Raw genomic sequence first — 18,700 nt, 5'->3', positions numbered from 1 at the left:
GGGTAGCAGCTGTTCCTGAACCTGGCGGTGCGAGTCTTGTGGCCCCATGACCTCTTTCCTGATGGCCGCAGTGAGAACAGAGCATGTGCTGGGTGGTGTGGGTCCTTGATGGCAGCTGCTGCTCTCCGACAACAGCATTCCCTGGGTCTAGCAGCCTGCAGAAAGTGGCCTTGGGTCGCCGACGCCATTTTGGAAATGGCTCGCCAAGGTACAAGCCAAGAGCAGGCAGGGGCCTCTTTTACTGGTGTTTCTCTTTCCACAGATGTCGGAGTTTCCCGCTTCAGCATTTATTTTCTGCCCACTGCATTGCAGCAAAGCCCGAATTAAAATTCTTAACTTGGTTTCCAATGGATACTGTAGAATAAACAGATTTTCTAGCCTCCCACTGCCCCAATTTAATGGAAAAGAATCCGTGGCACTTTTTGTGGAAAAATATTATACATCCCTACTGAAAGACTAAACTATACAGCCATCAGAAACTGTCCAATTTCGTGGTAAGGTGCTACCTTTAGTTATGGATTTTGTGGACTGTTTGTTTATTTGAAGCTGGCTTTTAGTTGAGAGATTGTGATGGGTGAGGTTAAATTTTTCTAGGTAACCACCATAAGTTCAGAGTTAATTGTAGAGTTATCTGCAATTTAACCTTTTTTTTAAAAATCCGATCGATTTTTTGAATGCTCAACATGTGGGGCTGTCTGTTTTGCATTTGTTTTTGGGTCTGAGGTTCGCTGAGAGAAATGTTCCCTCATCTGGGATCCAGTTGTGCACCTGGCATGATGTGTTGAGCAGCAATCGAACATAATCCTGAGACTGAAATATTGTCCCAATCGTTACATATCATGGAAACTATTCTTGAGTTGCTTGTGGTGGCCTGTGCTATTACAGAGCGCTTCATGCGTTCTGGGCATCTGTTTACATTCACTTCAGAAGAATGTGTGCTTGTTTTATTTTCTGCTTGGTTGTGGGAAATTGGAGTTGTGCAGAAATATATAGGTTGAAATATCTTATGAAAACCAATGTCTGATTTTGACTGCGTACAGGAAACCGATTTCAAAATACTAAACTTCTGAGTTTGCCACATTATATACCAGGTACAGTGCGAAGGGTTCTGCAACTGTTGTGTGAACATCCTAATACAGTAGAAAGGCAAAAGAGCAATGAGAGTACAGAGATGCACTGAGGATTAGAAAGATTAGTTGGTTATCAAGCAAGGGCAGCAATGTAGTGGGGTTCATTCAAGAGCCTGATGGCTACTGGGAAAGAAAAACCTCTTTAAGCCTGTCAATCTGTGCTCTTCCTTGATGGGAGGAGAGAGAAGAGTGTGTCTCTCAGCTGTGATGGGTGCCTTGGTGGGACATATAGATGGGATCCATGGAGGGGAGGGAAGTTTGTGTGATTTTTCTGAGCTATGTGTAAATGTGTGAACACAGTTGGCATTTGTGTGCCATCAGATTCCAGAATATTGAGCTGTAGACTGAGAATTTAGACTGTTTAATATGTGGAATCTTAACCTGGGAAAAGAACTCTTTAACAGGCCATGGAGAGAAATGAATGTTCAGAATATTGAGTGAGGATCCTTTCTCAAGATTGGGAAGGGGAGATAGCAAACATAAGAAATGGGAGCAGGGGAAGGCCATCTGGCCCATTGAGCCCTCTGTCATTCAATAAGATGATCTGCTCCTCCTGCCTGCCTTATCCTACAACCTTTAATTGCCCAACTGTTGAAAAATCTGTCTTAAAAGTATTTAATGAGACAGTCTCTACTGCTTCCTTGGGCAGAGAATTCCATAGATTCATCCCTCTCTTGGAAAAGCTGTTCATCCACGTGTTTTAAATCTATCCCCTCGTTTTAGTCTCTCCCGCTGTGAAAACCACTTCACTGCCTTGTCTATTCCCTTTCAAAATTTTGATTCTATAAAACTTCTCCTTCTGAATTCCAGTGAATGTAGTCCCAGGCAATCGACCTCTCCTCTCTGGGCTCAATCTGGTGAACCTCCTCTGCACACCTCCAAAGCCAGATTGTTTTCTCAAGTAAGAAGACAAGAACTGCACATAGTACTCCAGGTGTGGCTTCACCAGTACCCTATAGAATTGCTGCAGAACCCCCCTGCCCTTGGTTTCAATCTCTCCAGCAATGAAGACCACCATCCCATTTGCCTTCTTGACCTGTTGCATTTGCAAACCCACCTTTTGGGAGTGTTTATACATGAGTCACAAGTCCCTCTGTAAAACAATATGCTGAGGTTTTTCACCATTTAATAATATGATCTATTTTTCTTTCCAAAGTGGATTGTGTGGCATTTACCAACATTACTCCATCTACCAGATTCTTGTCCACTCAGTCAACTCTCTGCAAACTCTCCACAGCTGCTTTTTTCCACTCTGTTAGATATTATCTCTACTTGGTGCGTTACAGTCGGCCCCCTTTTCAAAATAATTAGTGGACATCGTGAACAGTTGCAGGTTCAACACTGACCCCTGTGGCATTCATGTTTGTTTATCATCTTAAGTATAATCTGATGAAACAACATTTTCTGGACCTTGGTGCAAAAAATTGCAGAACCACAACCACACAGACAAACTATACATAGTAGCTGTGTGGATCTGTGTGTGTGTACATGAATAAATATTGATAAATACATAAATAGTGGACTCTTGGAGGTTTTGTATGAGCAGTTCATTAAGTCGTTCAGCGTTCTCACTGCCCGTGGGAAGCAGCTGTTCCTCAGCCTAGTGGGGCTGGCTCTGATCCTCCTGGATCTCGTTCCCCATGGAAGCAGCTGAAAGATGCTGAGTACAAGGTGGAACAGGTCCTCAACAACTGGGTGTGCCCTCTTCAGACAACGATCAAAGTAGATCACGTCGATAGGGGAGGAGACCCCCAGTGATTGCCTCTCCCACTCTTATTGTCCTCTGGATTGCTCTCCAATCCATTTCTTGGGAGCAATTGTACCTGCCAGGACACTCCTATAGAAGGTTGACATCATGGAGGCCAGTAGCCTTGCCCGCTTCAGTCTTCTCAGCTTACAAGTGAGGAGATGTTGAGTGTCCATGATAGGTCACTAGTTGAATGAACTCCAAGGAACTTGGTTCTCTCCATTCACCACTCATGGCAAAGCAGCCAAACACCCTTTTATCCCAACTCTCTGCTTCCATTGGTTAACAAATTCTCTACCCAAGCTATATAACGTCCCTAATTGCCATGCATCTGTATTTAATACGGCACTTTATAAAATGCCTTCTGGAAATCCAAATATTTAAAGAGGTTGTTTCCCATGGTGGGTGAGTTGGACAAGAGGACACAACTTCGGGAGGCAGAGGATGGTGAATATGTGTAATTTGTTGCCACAGGCAATTGTAGAGCCCAGGTTATTGGGTGTATTTAAGATAGAGATGATAGGGTCTTGATTAGCCAAGGCATCAAAGGTTAGAGGGAGAAGGCTGGGGAATGGTGGAATGGATCAGCACGTGATTGAATGGCGAGGCAGATTAGATGGGATGAATGGCCTATTTCTGCTCTGATGTCTTATAGTTTTATAGAATCCTATTTTAAATTGGCTCAGTAGTTTTTTGCTCAGAGTTTGTTTTCTGCTTTAAGAACAATCGGCTCGAGAGTCCTCTCTCTGGTGGGGAGGGGGAGAAATGCTGTTGAAGCAGTCGGTCAGTCATCTGGAAACTTTGCATGACATTTGGGGAATCATTGCTTCTCATTCACAGGAGCAATTTCATTGAGCTTGGTCTTTTGAGGGAGTAACTTGCATTTTTAGTGCCAGTAACGTGGGCCCCCATTAGAGGCTTAAGTACAAAAATTGGTCTTGCCAGAGCCCTTCAAGGTTGGATCTCAAGTGAATACACAGATGCCTGGCATTCATTCGAACGATTTCAGGAGTTCCATCTGGTGCCATGTCTAATATTTCCATCTCTCATCATCCATCAAGAAAGATCAATTTTGTGTACAAATTTGATTTCTCCCACCTTCCACCTCACAGTAAAGGATGTTGATGGAAGGGCCATTTTCAGATTTATTGTCAAGAGTACATACATTTCTTCTTTGGCTTGGCTTCGCGGACGAAGATTTATGGAGGGGGTAAAAGTCCACGTCAGCTGCAGGCTCGTTTGTGGCTGACAAGTCCGATGCGGGACAGGCAGACACGGTTGCAGCGGCTGCAGGGGACACATAAAACCCTGAGATTATTTTTCCTCTGGGTCCAGCAAAATTACAGCTTATTGGCAGTGCAAAAAAAACTGACTCAATGTTCACAATTAAAGAAATGTAAGCAAACTGTGCAATACAGAGAAAAAAAAATGAAGTGCAGAAGGCCTCAAATGAGTCTGAGTTTGTTGTTGAGTCTGGTGGAGGGGTGGCAGCTATTCCTGAACCTGGCGGTGCGAGTCTTGTGGCCCCTATGCCTCTTTCCTGATGGCAGCATTGAGAACAGAACTTGTGCTGGGTGGTGTGGATCCTTGATGATGGCTGCTGCTCTCCAACGGCAGCGCTCCCTGTAGATGTTCTCGATGGTGGGGAGGCTTTTGCCTGTGGTGTCCTTGGCAGGGCACTACGCTCGGGGGTATTGGTGTCCCCAAACCGGATCGTGATACACATTCCACCACACTATATTGGCGCTTTCTCTGACTCCTCTGTTCTTTGAATCTTGCTCCAATGTGACATCATAGTAAAAAAACATTTTTTAAAGCTGACAGAGAGTAACTGAACAATGAATTATTGGCACTAAATCATTATAAACAGCTAATAATGTAGATGAGAGGGATGGGCTGGTTTTGAATGGACATGGTTATCGATTTTGCAAGTGATCTCTACCAAATGAAGGCAGCCCAGTGTTATCACTTGTTAGAGCCCCTGCCTATCAGTGACAGAGACCCTGATTCACTCCTGATCTCTGCTCTCTACGTGGACTTTACAGTCTCCCTCTGTCTGTCTTATCCTACCTCCAGAATGTGTGCAGGTTGGAAGGTTGATTATAAATTGTCCCAAGGTTGCAAGTAAGTGATAGAATTTGAGGAGCTATGAACACACGACTCTGGAGAAACTCAGCAGGTCAAACCGTGTCCTTTATGTAGCAAAGGCAGAGATACAGAACCCACGTTTCGGGCTTGAGCCCCTTCATGAAAGTATGAGAGAATGCCGGCAGGCGTCCAAATAAAAGGTAGAAGGGGGGAAGGGGGAGTGGCAAGGGAGGAAATGATAGGTGGAGAAAGGAGGGGGGGGGAATGATAGGGATGTGTGGGTAGAGGAACTGGAAAGACAGGAGATGGAGGAGGGGAAAGAAAGGCGAGCAGGTTTAATGGAAAACAGTGAAGTCAGTGTTAATACCATGTGGCTGGAGGGTGCCCAGATGGAAAATAAGGTGTTGTTCCTCCAACCTGTGAGTGGTCAAGGTGGGACAGTAAATAAGGCCATGGACAGACATGTGAGTGCGGGAGTGTGACCCAGAATTGAAATGGTTGGCCACTGGGAGGTTGCTATGGTTGCGAATGGAGCGGAGGTGCTGAGCGAAGTGATCTCCCAGTCTTCAATCAGTCACTCTGATGTAGAGAATGTCACCAAGATGCAGTGAATAAGTCCTCTGGATGTACAGGTGATGTGTTGATTCATGTGAAAGGCCTGTTTGGGGCCCCGGACCATGGTAAGGGAGGAGGTGTGGGTGCAAGAGTTGCACCTCCTATGGTCACAGGGGAAGGTGCCGGGGTTGTGATGGGTGGGGAGGGATTAGGGCACGACGGAATCTAGAGGTTATGGTCCCTGTGAAAAATCAAGAGGGGAGGAGAGGGAAAATGTGTCTGGTGGTGGGATCCTGCTGTAAGTGCCGGAAATTCCAGCAGATGATGTGTTGGATGTGGAAGCTGGTGGGGTAGTAGGTGAGGATGAGGGGTATTCTCTGTTGGTTGCATCTGGGAGCAGAGGGGGCCAGGGAGATGGAGGAGATGCGGGCGAGGGCTGAGTTGACGGTAGTGGAGGGGAAGCCACATTTGTGGAAGAAGGCAGACATTTTGGAAGATCTGGACTGGAAGATGGAGACAGAGAGATCAAGGAAAGGGAGAGTGTTGTCAGGGATGGGCCAGGTGAGTTTGAGATCAGGGTGGAAGTTGGATGCAAAATGGATGAAGTTGACAAGCTCGTCACAGGTGCATGAGGCAGCCCCGATGTACTCACCAATTTACCAGAGGAAGAGTTGAGGGGTCTTGCCTGTGTAGGCTTGCAGTGTGGATTGCTCCACAACGCCCACAAACAGGCAGGCATAGCTGGGACCCATGCAGGGACCAATGGCTACTCCTTTAATTTGGAGGAAGTGGAATGAGTTAAAGGAGAAGTTATTTAGAGTGAGGACAAGTTCCACCAGGCGGGGGAAGGTGGTGGTAGAGGGCGACTGGTCAGGTCTGTGGTCCTGGAAGAAGCGAGGTGCTTTCAGATCTTCTGTGTGGGGGATGGAGGTATAAAGGGATTGGACATCCATCGTGAAGTTTAGGGAATTTGAAGTGATGGAGAGTGTATGAGGTGTCACGGGGAGGGATTGGACCAGGGAGAAGAGACAGTCAAGGTAGGAGGAAACTAGTTTGGTGGGGCAGGAGCAGGCAGAAACAATGGATCTACCTGGATGGCTGGGTTTGTACATCTTGCATAGGAAGTAGAAATGGGCAGTGCGGGGGTGGGAGAGAATGAGGTTGGTGGCCGTGGAGGGGATGTGACCAATCCAAGTTTAGAGATGGTTTTGGAGATGGTGGCTTGATGTGTGATGGTGGGGTCCAGTGGGAGGGGTTCATAGTAGGAGGTGTCTGACCACTGTTGACTGGCCTTGGCGAGGTAGAGGTCAGTGCGCCACTGACTGCACCACCCTTGTCTGCGGGTTTGATGGTGAGGTTTGGATTGTTGCGGAGAGAACAGAAGGCAGAGCATGCTGAGGAGGTGAGTTTGAAATGCGAGAGGGTCTTGGTAAAGTTAAGACGATTGATGTCTCAGTGACAGCTGGAAATAAAAAGGTCCAGAGTGGGCAGCTGGCCAGGAAGAGGTGTCCAGGAGGAGGAAGACGACGGCTTGAAGTGGAAGAAAGGGTCTCGGTGTGGGGCGGAGAGTTGCGGCCATGGAAGTGGCCCTGGAGGCAGAGGTGGTGAAAGAAGAGTTTGCTATCGTGGTGTGCGAGGATCTCGTTGAGATGTGGGCAGATGACAAGGAAGGCGAGGACTCTACTGAGGACTGCCCGTTCTGTCTCAAGAGGGAAAGGTCAAAGGGGATGGTAAAAACAAGCAGGGGTTAGCATGGGGATTGGAGTTGTGGAGGTTTTTGGGGAAAGGAAGGGTTGGGGAGGTCCGAAGATGGAGGTGGGAGAGGTTGGAAGGAGGAAGACGGGATTGGGATGTTAGAGGAGTGGAGGAGGGGTAGGGGAGGTCAGAGCGCAAGGGGTAGCTCGAGAGAGGGGGGAAGGGAAGAGGGTTGAGGGTTGGGGGGAGGTGGAGTGGGGAGGGGTGGTGAGGAGGATGTGAGTGGGATCCAATAGCAAGGTCAGGTCTCTGATAACAGTCTGCGCCAGGAGCCACGTGGTGCGAGTCAGTGAGGGTGGCTCCAGCATCAACTTCTGCAGGTCCAGTGCTGGAGTTGGCAGTCAAGGCTTCAGGAGCTCCGGTGGGTAGGGGGTCGGGGCTCAGGTGGGAGAAGGCTGCCTGGGTACTCTGTGGGTTCTGCAGTGTTTGGGGAGCAAATGAGAATATAGTCAGACATTTTTTAAAAAAGAGACTAATATTGGATTAGAGGGTTGGCATAGTTGATGTTGACTTGGATTGAAGGCCCTGTTTATGACCATCTGGTTGCAATTTTGCTATCAGACTATGAAATTATAATTATAAATGCATCTAATATTGTAAAGTAAAATGTTAAGCGTGCAAAATGCTCTCCACATTTGGAGAAGCACTATATATGGCTGACTATAAAGCATTTGTGAACGTCAAATTCCTGGGTATCAGCATCTCTGTAGGTCTGACCTAGGGCCTCCATGTCGATGAAATCATAAAGAAGGCTCGCCAGCAACTGTATTTTGTTAGGAGTTTGTGGCAATATGGTAAATCACCAAAAGCGTTTGCAAATTTCTACAGGTGGAGAGCATTCTGACTGGTTGCGTCGTCTGGTACAGGACAGGAAAAGACTAGAGTTGTGAACTCGGCCTGCCCCATCATCTTCACTCCATCATGTCTCCAGGAGGTTTTGTCTTAAGCAAGCAACCTCTCTCCACAAGGATCCTCACCACCCAGGTCACAGTCACACTGCTACCATTAGGAAAGAGGTGCAGGAGATGTTATCTCTCAGCCATCAGATTTCTGAACAAAGAACCATAAACACTACTTTACTTTCTTTTTATGTAAATTTATTTTTTTTAAACATTTGTTGGAATATTTGCGTCTGTAATGTTGCCACAAAACAGAATTTTGTGACATGTTCATGACAATAAATTCTGATTGGAGCTGCATCTGCAGGTTCCTTCCCCCTCCATGGAGTCGCCCGAAAGACTAACAATAACATAGATAATGAGCACCCCCACCCCCAACCAAGTTCGCAGATATAAAGTCTCTGACCAGAGCGACTCTCACTAAGCAGGGATAAGATGCCCAAAAGCGAGCGGCATCAACCTGCTCTTCGTCCTGTGGCGACACCATTTTATTCAAACACAACTTTAACCTATGGTAAACATGAATAAATCACTGGTTGTGCCTCTTGGGTGCCATCCCTTTCTGAAGGATGTCATCTCTTTGCCAAAGTTACAGAAAGGACTGATCTAAAAAGAACCAGGTGTTTCAGTAGGAAGGAAAGCTAAGACATATGATTACATCATGAAGGCAAGACTCTGGAAAGGTGTAGTTAGCAGATTCAAAGTCATGAAGGGAATCGTAAATTCAAAGTTAAACCTTTGTCCATTGACAAAAGGTCGATGAATGCAAGGTGCAGATCAATGCTCATTGACCAAACTGGGGAATAATATGAATTGATTATTTTCTTCATGCTATGTTTTGACATTCAATTCTCTGGGGGAACAAAAAAAGTGACTAGGTGCAGGGTAGAAAATTGGATCAAGGTTTAGCATGACAGAGGTGTGGTGGAAAGTCTGCTGACCAGCTGCATTGCAGTCTGGTACGGCGACACCAATACCCCTGTGTGGAAAGACCTGCAAAAAGGTAGTGGACACACCCCAAGACATCACAGTCAAAACCCTCCCCACCATCGAGAACATCTACAGGGAACATTGCCATCGGAGAGCACCAGCGATCATCAAGGACCCCCACCACCCAGCACATGCTCTATTCTCGCTGCTGCCATCAGGAAAGAGGTGTAGTGGCCAGAAGACTCGCACCACCAAATTCGAGAACAGCTGCCACGCCTCCACGGAGGAGCTGCATCTGCAGGATCCTCCCCCCTCCGTGGAGTCGCCCGAAAGACTAACAATAACATAGATAATGAGCGCCCACCCCCAACCAAGTTCGCAGATATAAAGTCTCTGACCAGAGCGACTCTCACTAAGCAGGGATAAGATGCCCAAAAGCGAGCGGCATCAACCTGCTCTTCATCCTGTGGCGACACCATTTTATTCAAACACAACTTTATTCAAATAGCCTCTATGAGCAAAGCACGACCAGGGCAGTCTGCTGGCTGAATATTTTCTCCCATCCTCAGAGAATATTGACTTTTACAATTTTAAGATTATGTATTTTGTTATCTATTATGTTATATTTAAATTATTTTTTTGCCAATTGTTTGAGGCTGTCGTTTACTTGGTTTCTGGATACCGGAGTTTTTTCTGGACATCCGTGCAATAAATGGCGGCACGGTTGGCATCACAGTTAGCGCAATGGCTTTTCCAGCTCCAGTGATTGGGACTGGGGTTCGAATCACACGCTGTCTGTAAGGAGTTTGTACATTCTTTCCATGTCTGCGTGCATGTTTGTTTTTCTCCCACTATTCGAAACATACTGAGGGTGTAATAAGGCTGCACGGACTGGTGGGCCGAAATGGCCTGCTACCGGTGCTGTGCGTCTAAAATCAGTAGCTCCAGCTGACAAGCAATGTTTTACCCTAATAATCCAGTAAGGGGCACCACAGCCTGCAGTGCAAGTAAAGTGAAGATTTTTGAACATTATTCCAGCAGTAAAATGGGCCAATTAGACTTTGAGAACCAATGTTATTGGCTTCTTCAGAGCCACAGGGAAAGCCTGTTCTTGGCACCAACTGCGCTCAGGTTTTCAACGAGAACATGAGGAAAAACATTCAATAATCTTCAAAGGATTCTGAAGGACGGTTGTTTCCTGGGCTACTGGAAGTGAGCGAGTTTGAGGATATAATTGGGCAGCTTTCTCAGAGCTGCCACAGACTGCCTACCAATCAAGTGCATAGCCATCCTGAGGGGTGCTTCAGGGATTGGTACTAGGTCCACTGTTTATCCATATTAACGATTTGGATGGCTATGCACTTGATTGGTAAATTTGCAGCTGACATCAGAATTGTTTTGAGGCTTCAAATTCTTCTGTCGGTCCACTTAGAATAGTGAGATTGTCTACTTTGAATATTGTGCTTGATAATGAGCAGAGTTTGCATGCTCCGAAATGAGTCTGCCTTCAGCAAGACGTGGCTTTGGACCTCCTGATTTCTGCGGGCTGGCAGAGGAAGGGGAACGATAGGATCAGGAGCGTGCCATTCTGAGCTCCACTGTTCCTGGAATTTGATCCAGTGCCTTGGTGCGTACTGGTTAATGCATCTAAAACATGAAGTTATTAATTCTAGACTGGTTCAATACAACTTTCAAACCTAGTTATGAGGGAAAGTGATGGTTCCGGGGTGGCCCAGTTAATGTAGCGGTCAGTGTAATACTTTTATAGCCCCAGTGTCTGTCTCTCTGCGCGATTTCTTCGTGTCCCGTGAGTGTTTCCTCTGGATGCTTCGGTTTCCTCCCATGTTCCAAAGTTGTATGGGGTTGGTCGATTAATTGATGATGTGGTATCAGTCCCTTGCACCCCCCCCCCCCACCCCGCTGCCCAAATGCACCAACAAACACCGTACACTTTTGAAAGGTGGGGGGAAACCAGAGCACACGGGGAGAACATACAAACTCATTGCGGGCATTGGTGGATTTGAACCCTGGGTCGCTGCCATTGTAATAGCATTGCTCTAGCTGCTGCTCGCACACTGACACCCTCGTTATTGCGAAATTATAAATAAAATTTATAAAGCCAAGGGGTGTCTCCTTTTATCGAAGTTTATAAACATTGTGAGGGTTGTGGATAAAGTGAATGATGAGTCATTTTAACTGACGGAGAATTCTAGACCAAGGCAGAGGTTAGCGAGGAGTGCGGCAACTCTTTTGCATATCCAAAACGAGCTACCAGGGGAAACTCGAAGCGGACACAATTCTGACATTCAGAAGGTAGATTGGACCAATGTTCAGAAAGGAAGGGCTTCGAAGGATGTGAACCAAATGCAGGCAAGTGGAACTAGCCCAACGTGAATGAGTTGGGCCAAAGAGACTTCCATGAATTGTCCTTGTCAAAATTTGGCCTTTGACCAACATTACTTAAATCAATGGGTTTGTGCTAATTGGCTTCCAATGAACCATACTTACTTTGGGATGCCCTTGTTTTGCCAGCGATGACTATGAATGTGTATATCAGTGCTAATTAGCTGGAGTTTTGTTTAATGATTAGGGTGTGGTAAAATATTTCCTCTTGGGAAGAAGCAAAAATCTATGTAGTGAAACACAAAAGTCTGCAGATGCTGTGACTGTAGTAAAAACACACAAATGCTGGAGGAACCAGCTGGTCTCGCAGCATCAGTAGAAGGTAAAGCTATATTACCAACGTTTCGGGCCTGAACTTTTCGTCATGGCATCCTTTAAAACAGGGGTTCCCAACCTGGGATACATTTGCACTTTTTGGGGGTACATTGGGTCTGAGAGAATAACCACTACTGTACAATACATGGTGTTGTAATCTGCAATCAGATTGCACAATGTCGTGCTTTTTTTAATCCTTAACTTTTAGGGGTACACAGGAACCTATAAAAATGGCCAAGGGGTACAGAGGAACAAAAAGGTTGGGAACCCCTGCTTTAAAAGATCGATGCCGACCAGCCATTCTTGGCCTTTTTTTTTGGCTGCGGCCTGTTCAGATTCTGCTCAATGTTTATGGGCTCCCTTCCCTGTGAAGCAGTCAGTGTTTAGTTGTTTTTTTCCATACTTCCCTCCACAGAAGCGGCATGGTTGGTGTAGCGGTTAGCTCAGCGCCAGCCATCGTGACCACGATCAAATTCGGCACCGTCTGTAAGAAGTTTGTACATTTTCCCCATGTCTGTGTGAGTTTCCCTCGGGGGCTTAGGTTTCCTCCCTCTTCTTCTTTGGCTTGGCTTCGCGGACGAAGATTTATGGAGGGGTAATGTCCTCCCACCATTCGAAATATACCAGTGGATGTAGGATAATTAGATGTAGACCAAAATGGCCTGTTACTTTGCTGTATGTCTACATTTAAATTTAATTTAAAAATGTATATAGAAACAATATTTTGATTTCAGTTCATGCCCCCCCCAACCCATTAAATGTGCAGTGGTTCCCAGGGAGGCTGTATGGGATCCCATTGAGAATGGCTGACGTACACCCTAGTTACAAGATGGCTACTCTTCAAAAGAGAAGTGATGAGATCTGTCTTGGTGTGAAGATGAGAACCCTGTTACCTCTGGTTGTTGCAAGTATCCAGGTTACTTCAAAAAGGAAGCTGGTTTTCAATTAGTGTGTGGATATCATTGGTATTTATCGTCCAACCCTTCTGCTCCGTGTCCCCTTGCTGGGGTCACTTCAGAGAGCACTTCAGAGTTGACCATAATGATGAGCTGGCATTGCATGACTAGAGAATGGTAGATTTAAGACTATAAGACAATGGAGCAGAAATAGGCTATTCAGCCCATCAGGTCTGCCCCGCCATTCAATCGTGAACTAATCCATTTTCTCACTCAGCGCCTCTTCTCCTCATAACTTTTGATACCTTCGCTAATCAAGAATCGTATCAATCTCTGCCTTAAATACACCAAATGACCTGGCCTCCACACTGCCTGTGGCAATAAATTCTGCAGATTCACCACCCTTTGGCTGAAGAAATTCCTCTGCATCTCTGTTCTAAGCAGATGTTTAATCCTGAATTCGTGTTTATTCCTGAAGTCCTTGACTCTCCCGCCATGGGAAACAACCAATCTACTCTGTCCACGCCTTTCAACATTTGAAATGTTTCAATGGGATCCAATCTCATTCTTCTATAACCCTTTCATTCTTAGAATCATTCTAGTGAATCTCCTTTAATTATTATTAATTTTAAAATTTAGACATGCAGCATTGTTAACAGGTCAATTTGGCCCTACTGGTCCATACCACCCAATTTACACACCATTAATCTACACCCCAGAAGGATAGGAGAAGACCCATGCAGACACGGGGAGAACATACAAACTCTTTACAGACAGCGCTGAACCCTCTTCAACATCATTTCATCGTTATTGAAATATAGAGCCTAAAAACTTCCTTCACTGAAGGGTTAACCATCCCCAGATGATCTTGTGTTTTATTAAATTTTTTAAATCATTATTAACACCCGTTTTTATTCCAGATCTACTTGTTCAAGTTTCATTTTTGCAGTTAATTTAGACATGCAACACAGTAACAGATCCTTCCAGCCCATGAGCCAGGTGCTCTCCGAATACACCCATTAACCTACAGTTACCGTACATTTTTAAAGAATTGGAGGATACCCATGCGGACGCTGGGTGAAGGTACCAACTCCCTACAGCTCCAGATTCGAACCTGGGTTATTGGGGCTGTAAGAGCATTGCGCCAACCGTGTCACCCAGATCTACTTGTTTCAATCTCATTTTGGCCGTTGGGGCATTTTCACTAGTATCAATAATCCAAGCCAGCCATTCTCGGGGTGGAGGGGGGGGGCATAAAATCAGAAAATAATTTCTATATTTTATATACTTTTTTTTTTTAAAAGCTCAAGGGTTGAACGGCCTGTACTGTGCTGTAGGTTAATGGATGAATTCGGAGAGCACCTGGCTATGTTCTATGTAGTTGGTGGGAGAGAAGCACAGTAGAAACCAACTAAACTTAACTGATTTACAAGGAAGGGGGCCCATAAACTGAGCAGAGTCCTAAGCCAAAAGAAAAGTTGAGAATGGCTGGTCCAGGCCTCCAGTTGCGCATCCACTATGAGACTGGGGTAGATGAAGAAACTCTTCAAATTTGTCACATGTGATAGAGGTTGTTTAGTGAGGAGACCAATGGACATCCCGTGTGTAGTACCGCAAGCAAGGCACAGTACAATAGTACAGGAATGCAGATTGCTTGGTATGGGGTAAAGGCAACATAATTTTCCTATTTTAGGGTTCATTCAAGAGTTCGCTGATGGAAAAGAAACAGTCCTTGAGTCTGGTGGTGCATGACTCACGCTTGTGAATCATCCTGACGGGGGTGGTGGGGTGACTAGAGCGGCTGTGGTGGGGCGAGTCTCTTCATGTATTGGCAGCTTTTCCAAGGCAGTGGACATGGGTCTGTGTGGTAGCCCGAGTAGAACAAGATTCGGGAGGAGACTTGACTATATAAGCCCCAGCACCGACCAAATGGGCTTATTAGCCTATTTCTGGATTTCACCTTTATAATTGTGTTCACAATAGAAGTCAAAATTCCATGGCCTCGTGTCCTATTCCACCAAGACCGCCCATAAATTGGAGGAGCAACACTTGATTTTTCTTTTGGGCTCTTTCTAACTGGGTGGCATTAATAACGACTTCTCTGGTTTCTGCTCGCCTCGTTTCATTTCTCCCTCCACTCCTTTCCCTTCCCCCTCTTTTATTTCCTCCAGCTCTCCACCCCTTTCTTCTCCATTTACAGAGCCATCCCTCTTCCCCTGCTTGCTGTTGTGCCCTCTCTCCCTTAGCCACCAATGGCCTCCTGCCTTTAGAACCATGCTCCTCCCCCTACCCCTCCAACTATTTTGTTCGGGATCCTGCCTACATTTTGCTCAAGCCCGAAATGTCTGTTATGTATCTTTATCTTTGGTATGTCAAGGACACTGTTCGACCTGCTGAGCTTCCCCAGCATTGAGTTTTTACTTCAACCACGGTGCAAACTTTTGTGTTTTACTTGAATTCAAAATTGTTCCGCTTTCTTCTGCGTGCACAACAAATAATTGGTGTTTTCCCCCTACATGACTAAATGGTTATTCTGATTCTCCAGGGAGGAGGACGATATCAATGATGTGGCCTCCATGGCTGGGGTCAACATCAATGAAGAGAATGCCCGCATCCTTGCTACAAATTCGGAGTTGGTGGGTGCTGTAATCCGCTCTTATAAAGAAGAAACATTCCTCTTCTCTGTACCCCTGCAGAAAAAAATTTTAGAAATTGGTAGGTATGAAGTTCCAGTGTGCAAAGTGTAATTTTTTTTAAGGAATAGTTGGTTTAAAAAAAAAATTGTTGGTAGAGTCAGAGATGAGCAGTGTCAGCTCAGTTGGCTTGACTCCACTGGGAAGGAGGTAGGTCCAACAAGCTTGCCTTGTCAAGGCTAGATCTCTGCAAATTAGTGTGGCACAGAGTTGTGTGAATTGAAAGAAGTTGGAGTTTATCTTTGGGTCATAATCAATATTTATCCCCCCACCATCAAAACCCTGTATGGTGATCTGGTCACGGATCCAGTTTCTGCTGGCCCACACTCTGTTCTCCCTCTCTTCCCCATCCCTTTGTCTTCTTTCCACCCCTTTCCTTTTTCATTCACAGAACCATCTCCCCTCCCCCATTTTATTTAGACACCTGCTTGCATTTTGCTCAAACCTTGATGAAGGACTCATGCCCGAAACATTAGTTATGTATCTTTAATTTACGCTGCATAAAATCTGCTGTTGGACCTGCTGAGTTTCTCCAGCATTGTTTTTACTGGTCAGTATTGTTTTGCAGTTTGAGGAGGATTGCAGTAGACAAATTAGCTGCTACTCTTTATAGACCATGTTAGCAAGTAGCTGAGCTATTCGGTGATTACAGAAGTGCCTCTGGGACTAGTGAGCCTAATCTCTTTTGTTCTGGTCTCATTCTTGTAAATATTTGGACTGGATGCAGACTGGAGAGATTGCTGAGCGCCTCAGCCTTGTCCGCCGCAATAGCATGGATCTCCCAGTGGCCACCCATTTCAGTTCCCCACCCTGCTCCCTTTTCGACATGTCCGTCCACGGTCTTGGCACTGCCAGACTGAGACCACCTGTAAATTGGAGGAACTACAACTCGATTTCTATCTAGACACCCTCCAACCAGATGTCATTAACATCGACTTCTCTGGTTTCTGTTGCCACCTTGGAGTATTGAGTACATTTTTCATATAAATTTGGGAACATTTTCCAGTCGAAGCAACCCTTCAACCTCACTAGGTGTGGGTGGGGTCATTGTAGGGCCCCACCTGTCCCTTAGAAATGATCTTAACTGGAGGAAACAGTGTCCCATAAGACAAATCGTATTTACCCTTTCACTGTTCGAAGGACATAAGCTGTCTCCCCTTGTAACCGTCCTCAATATGTCGGATTCCCTGCTGATGCCAACTCTCCAGGATTTTATTGCTCATGTTCATGGGCATCGATTCATTTTGAGTCATGGGTGCCTTAGGCAATATTTCCACTTACTTTCCAATACATTCATTGATCTCGTGCCAGATTTGAATCAGATGTTTCAATATGGGGTTATTAATTTTTTTTTGCTATTAATTTGGCGACCCATTTGTATATGAAATCCTTCGCTCTCCTCTTCCCCCATTGCATCCAATCCCATTTGCACCCAAGTGGGTGGTTCCCCCTCAAGAAGGATGCAAGGAACTTCAACTGAGCTGCAAGATAATATTTCTTAAAATCAGGCAACCTTTGCCCCCTCAACACCACCAACCCCCCCCCCCCCCGCCACCAAGCTCTAGTCCTATGTCAGTTTTTTTCAAGGCTAATCTAGGTACTTTCCCATTCCAAATGAATTTCCTTATGCTATCATTCAATGCCATAAAAAAAGATTGTGGCAATGGAATTGGCAAAGACTGGAAGAGATATTGGAGTCCCGGCATCACCTTCATCTTTATGCAGTTAACCCTTCCTATAAAGGTGATGGGCAGATCCCTCCATCTCATTAAGTCACCTTCAGTCTTCTCCGTTGTGGGGGTGGGGGGTGTAGTTGAGTTTATTTAAATTTTCCTGCTTACTAACAATCTTGATTCCAAGCTATTTCTCAGCTCCTTCATGTCAACTGAAATTGCTGTTTCTTTGGTATTCTTCATGGTTAAATTTATTTAGTAGCGTGATATTGCTTTTTTTCTATGTTGGCTTTGTAGCCCGATATTGTACCATCGTCCTTCATTGTGGTGAACAACTTTGGCAAAGACCTGGCCAAGTCCATTAGGTACAATGACACGTTATCTACCATTAGATTTATCTTGTGCTCGCACTGACCCACTTTGAATCCCTTTATTACTGGATCTTTCCTGATGCCCTCTGCCAGTGGTTCAATTACTAGGAGGAACAGCCCTGCCTGCTGGACCTACAGAGGGGGAATGTTGGTGATGCTTGTCCATTCGTACTGGCTTTTGCCCGTGATTTGTCATATAGTGTTTTAATTCAATTAATAAACGTTTGTAGCATTCCAAATTTTTCCAAAACTTTAAATAAAAAAGGCCATTCTAGCCAAACAAAGGCCTTTTCTGCATCATGTTTTGCCTGTGCCAAATATATAATGTTAGATAGTCTGCTCAAGTTGTTAGCAAAGTGCCTCTTTCTGATAAAACCGAAGATCTAGATCTGTCAACTTGGGAAGGTACCAATCCAGCCTGTTGGCCAGTGCCTTAGCTATTATTTTGTTATCTGTATTTAATCGTGAGATGGGTCTGTATGAGGATGGCTTGAACAAGTCCCTGTTCTTTTTGGGTATCCACCACTAATAATAGCTATTGATAAAGATTCCAAGAAAATCTTCATCTCCGCAGCCTGGTTCACTACCCCCATTAATAACAGTGTCAATAGGTCTTTGAATTCTTTATAAAACTTATGGGGGAAGCTGTTCCCTCCTGGAGACTTGTTTGTTTGTAACGTACCCAAGGCCCGTTCGATTTCCTCAATGGAGAATGAGGCATCCGGTTCTCTTGGGCCAATCTGGGCAACACAACCCCTGCCAAGAACTGCTCAATTTTATTTGTGTCACTTGGTGTCTCAGATTTATACAATTTCTCATAATAAGGTTTAAAGGTGTCATTTATTTCTATTGGATTGTATGTTACCAAGCCTGACCCCAACTGAACCGCATTATTCGTCCTTGAAGTGTCCTCTGCTCTCAGTTGCCATGCCAAAATTTTGTGATTTTTTTCGCCTAGTTAATAATATCTTTGCTTGGATTGCAAGAGCGTTTTTTTCCACTCTGTATGTTTGCAGAATGTTGTATTTAAGTTTCTTTTTCCCCAATTCCCGATATTTCTCATTTGATCCCAGGTTTTGATATTCTTTTTCCAATTTTGTGATCTCCTGTTCCAATGTTTCTACCTCAGTCGTGTTTTTTTTTTAATACTTTTGGTGTACAAAATTATTTTCCCCCGTAGATTGGCCTTTAGTGTGCCCCAGATTTTAAAAAATATTATTAGTTGAGGGGCAATTTGTTTCACAA

General features: G+C 45.1%; 1 protein-coding gene across 6 annotated transcripts in view; it reads left to right on the top strand.

Annotated features, from left to right (window-relative positions):
* LOC138755852 (transcription initiation factor TFIID subunit 4-like) overlaps positions 1-18,700 on the top strand; it is a 161,503-nt gene that overhangs the window by 56,210 nt on the left and 86,593 nt on the right. For all 6 annotated transcript variants that reach the window (XR_011352589.1, XM_069922576.1, XM_069922577.1 and 3 more), the window contains one exon: positions 15,264-15,433. Coding sequence is in view for 5 of the 6 variants with exons in the window: in XM_069922576.1 (XP_069778677.1) it covers positions 15,264-15,433 (170 nt within the window). In the remaining variant the exon portion in view is untranslated. The remainder of the gene's footprint in view (positions 1-15,263; positions 15,434-18,700) is intronic.

Source organism: Narcine bancroftii, chromosome 2 (assembly GCF_036971445.1).
Source record: "Narcine bancroftii isolate sNarBan1 chromosome 2, sNarBan1.hap1, whole genome shotgun sequence".
NCBI lineage: Eukaryota > Metazoa > Chordata > Chondrichthyes > Torpediniformes > Narcinidae > Narcine > Narcine bancroftii.
This window is presented reverse-complemented; position numbering and strand designations above follow the sequence as displayed.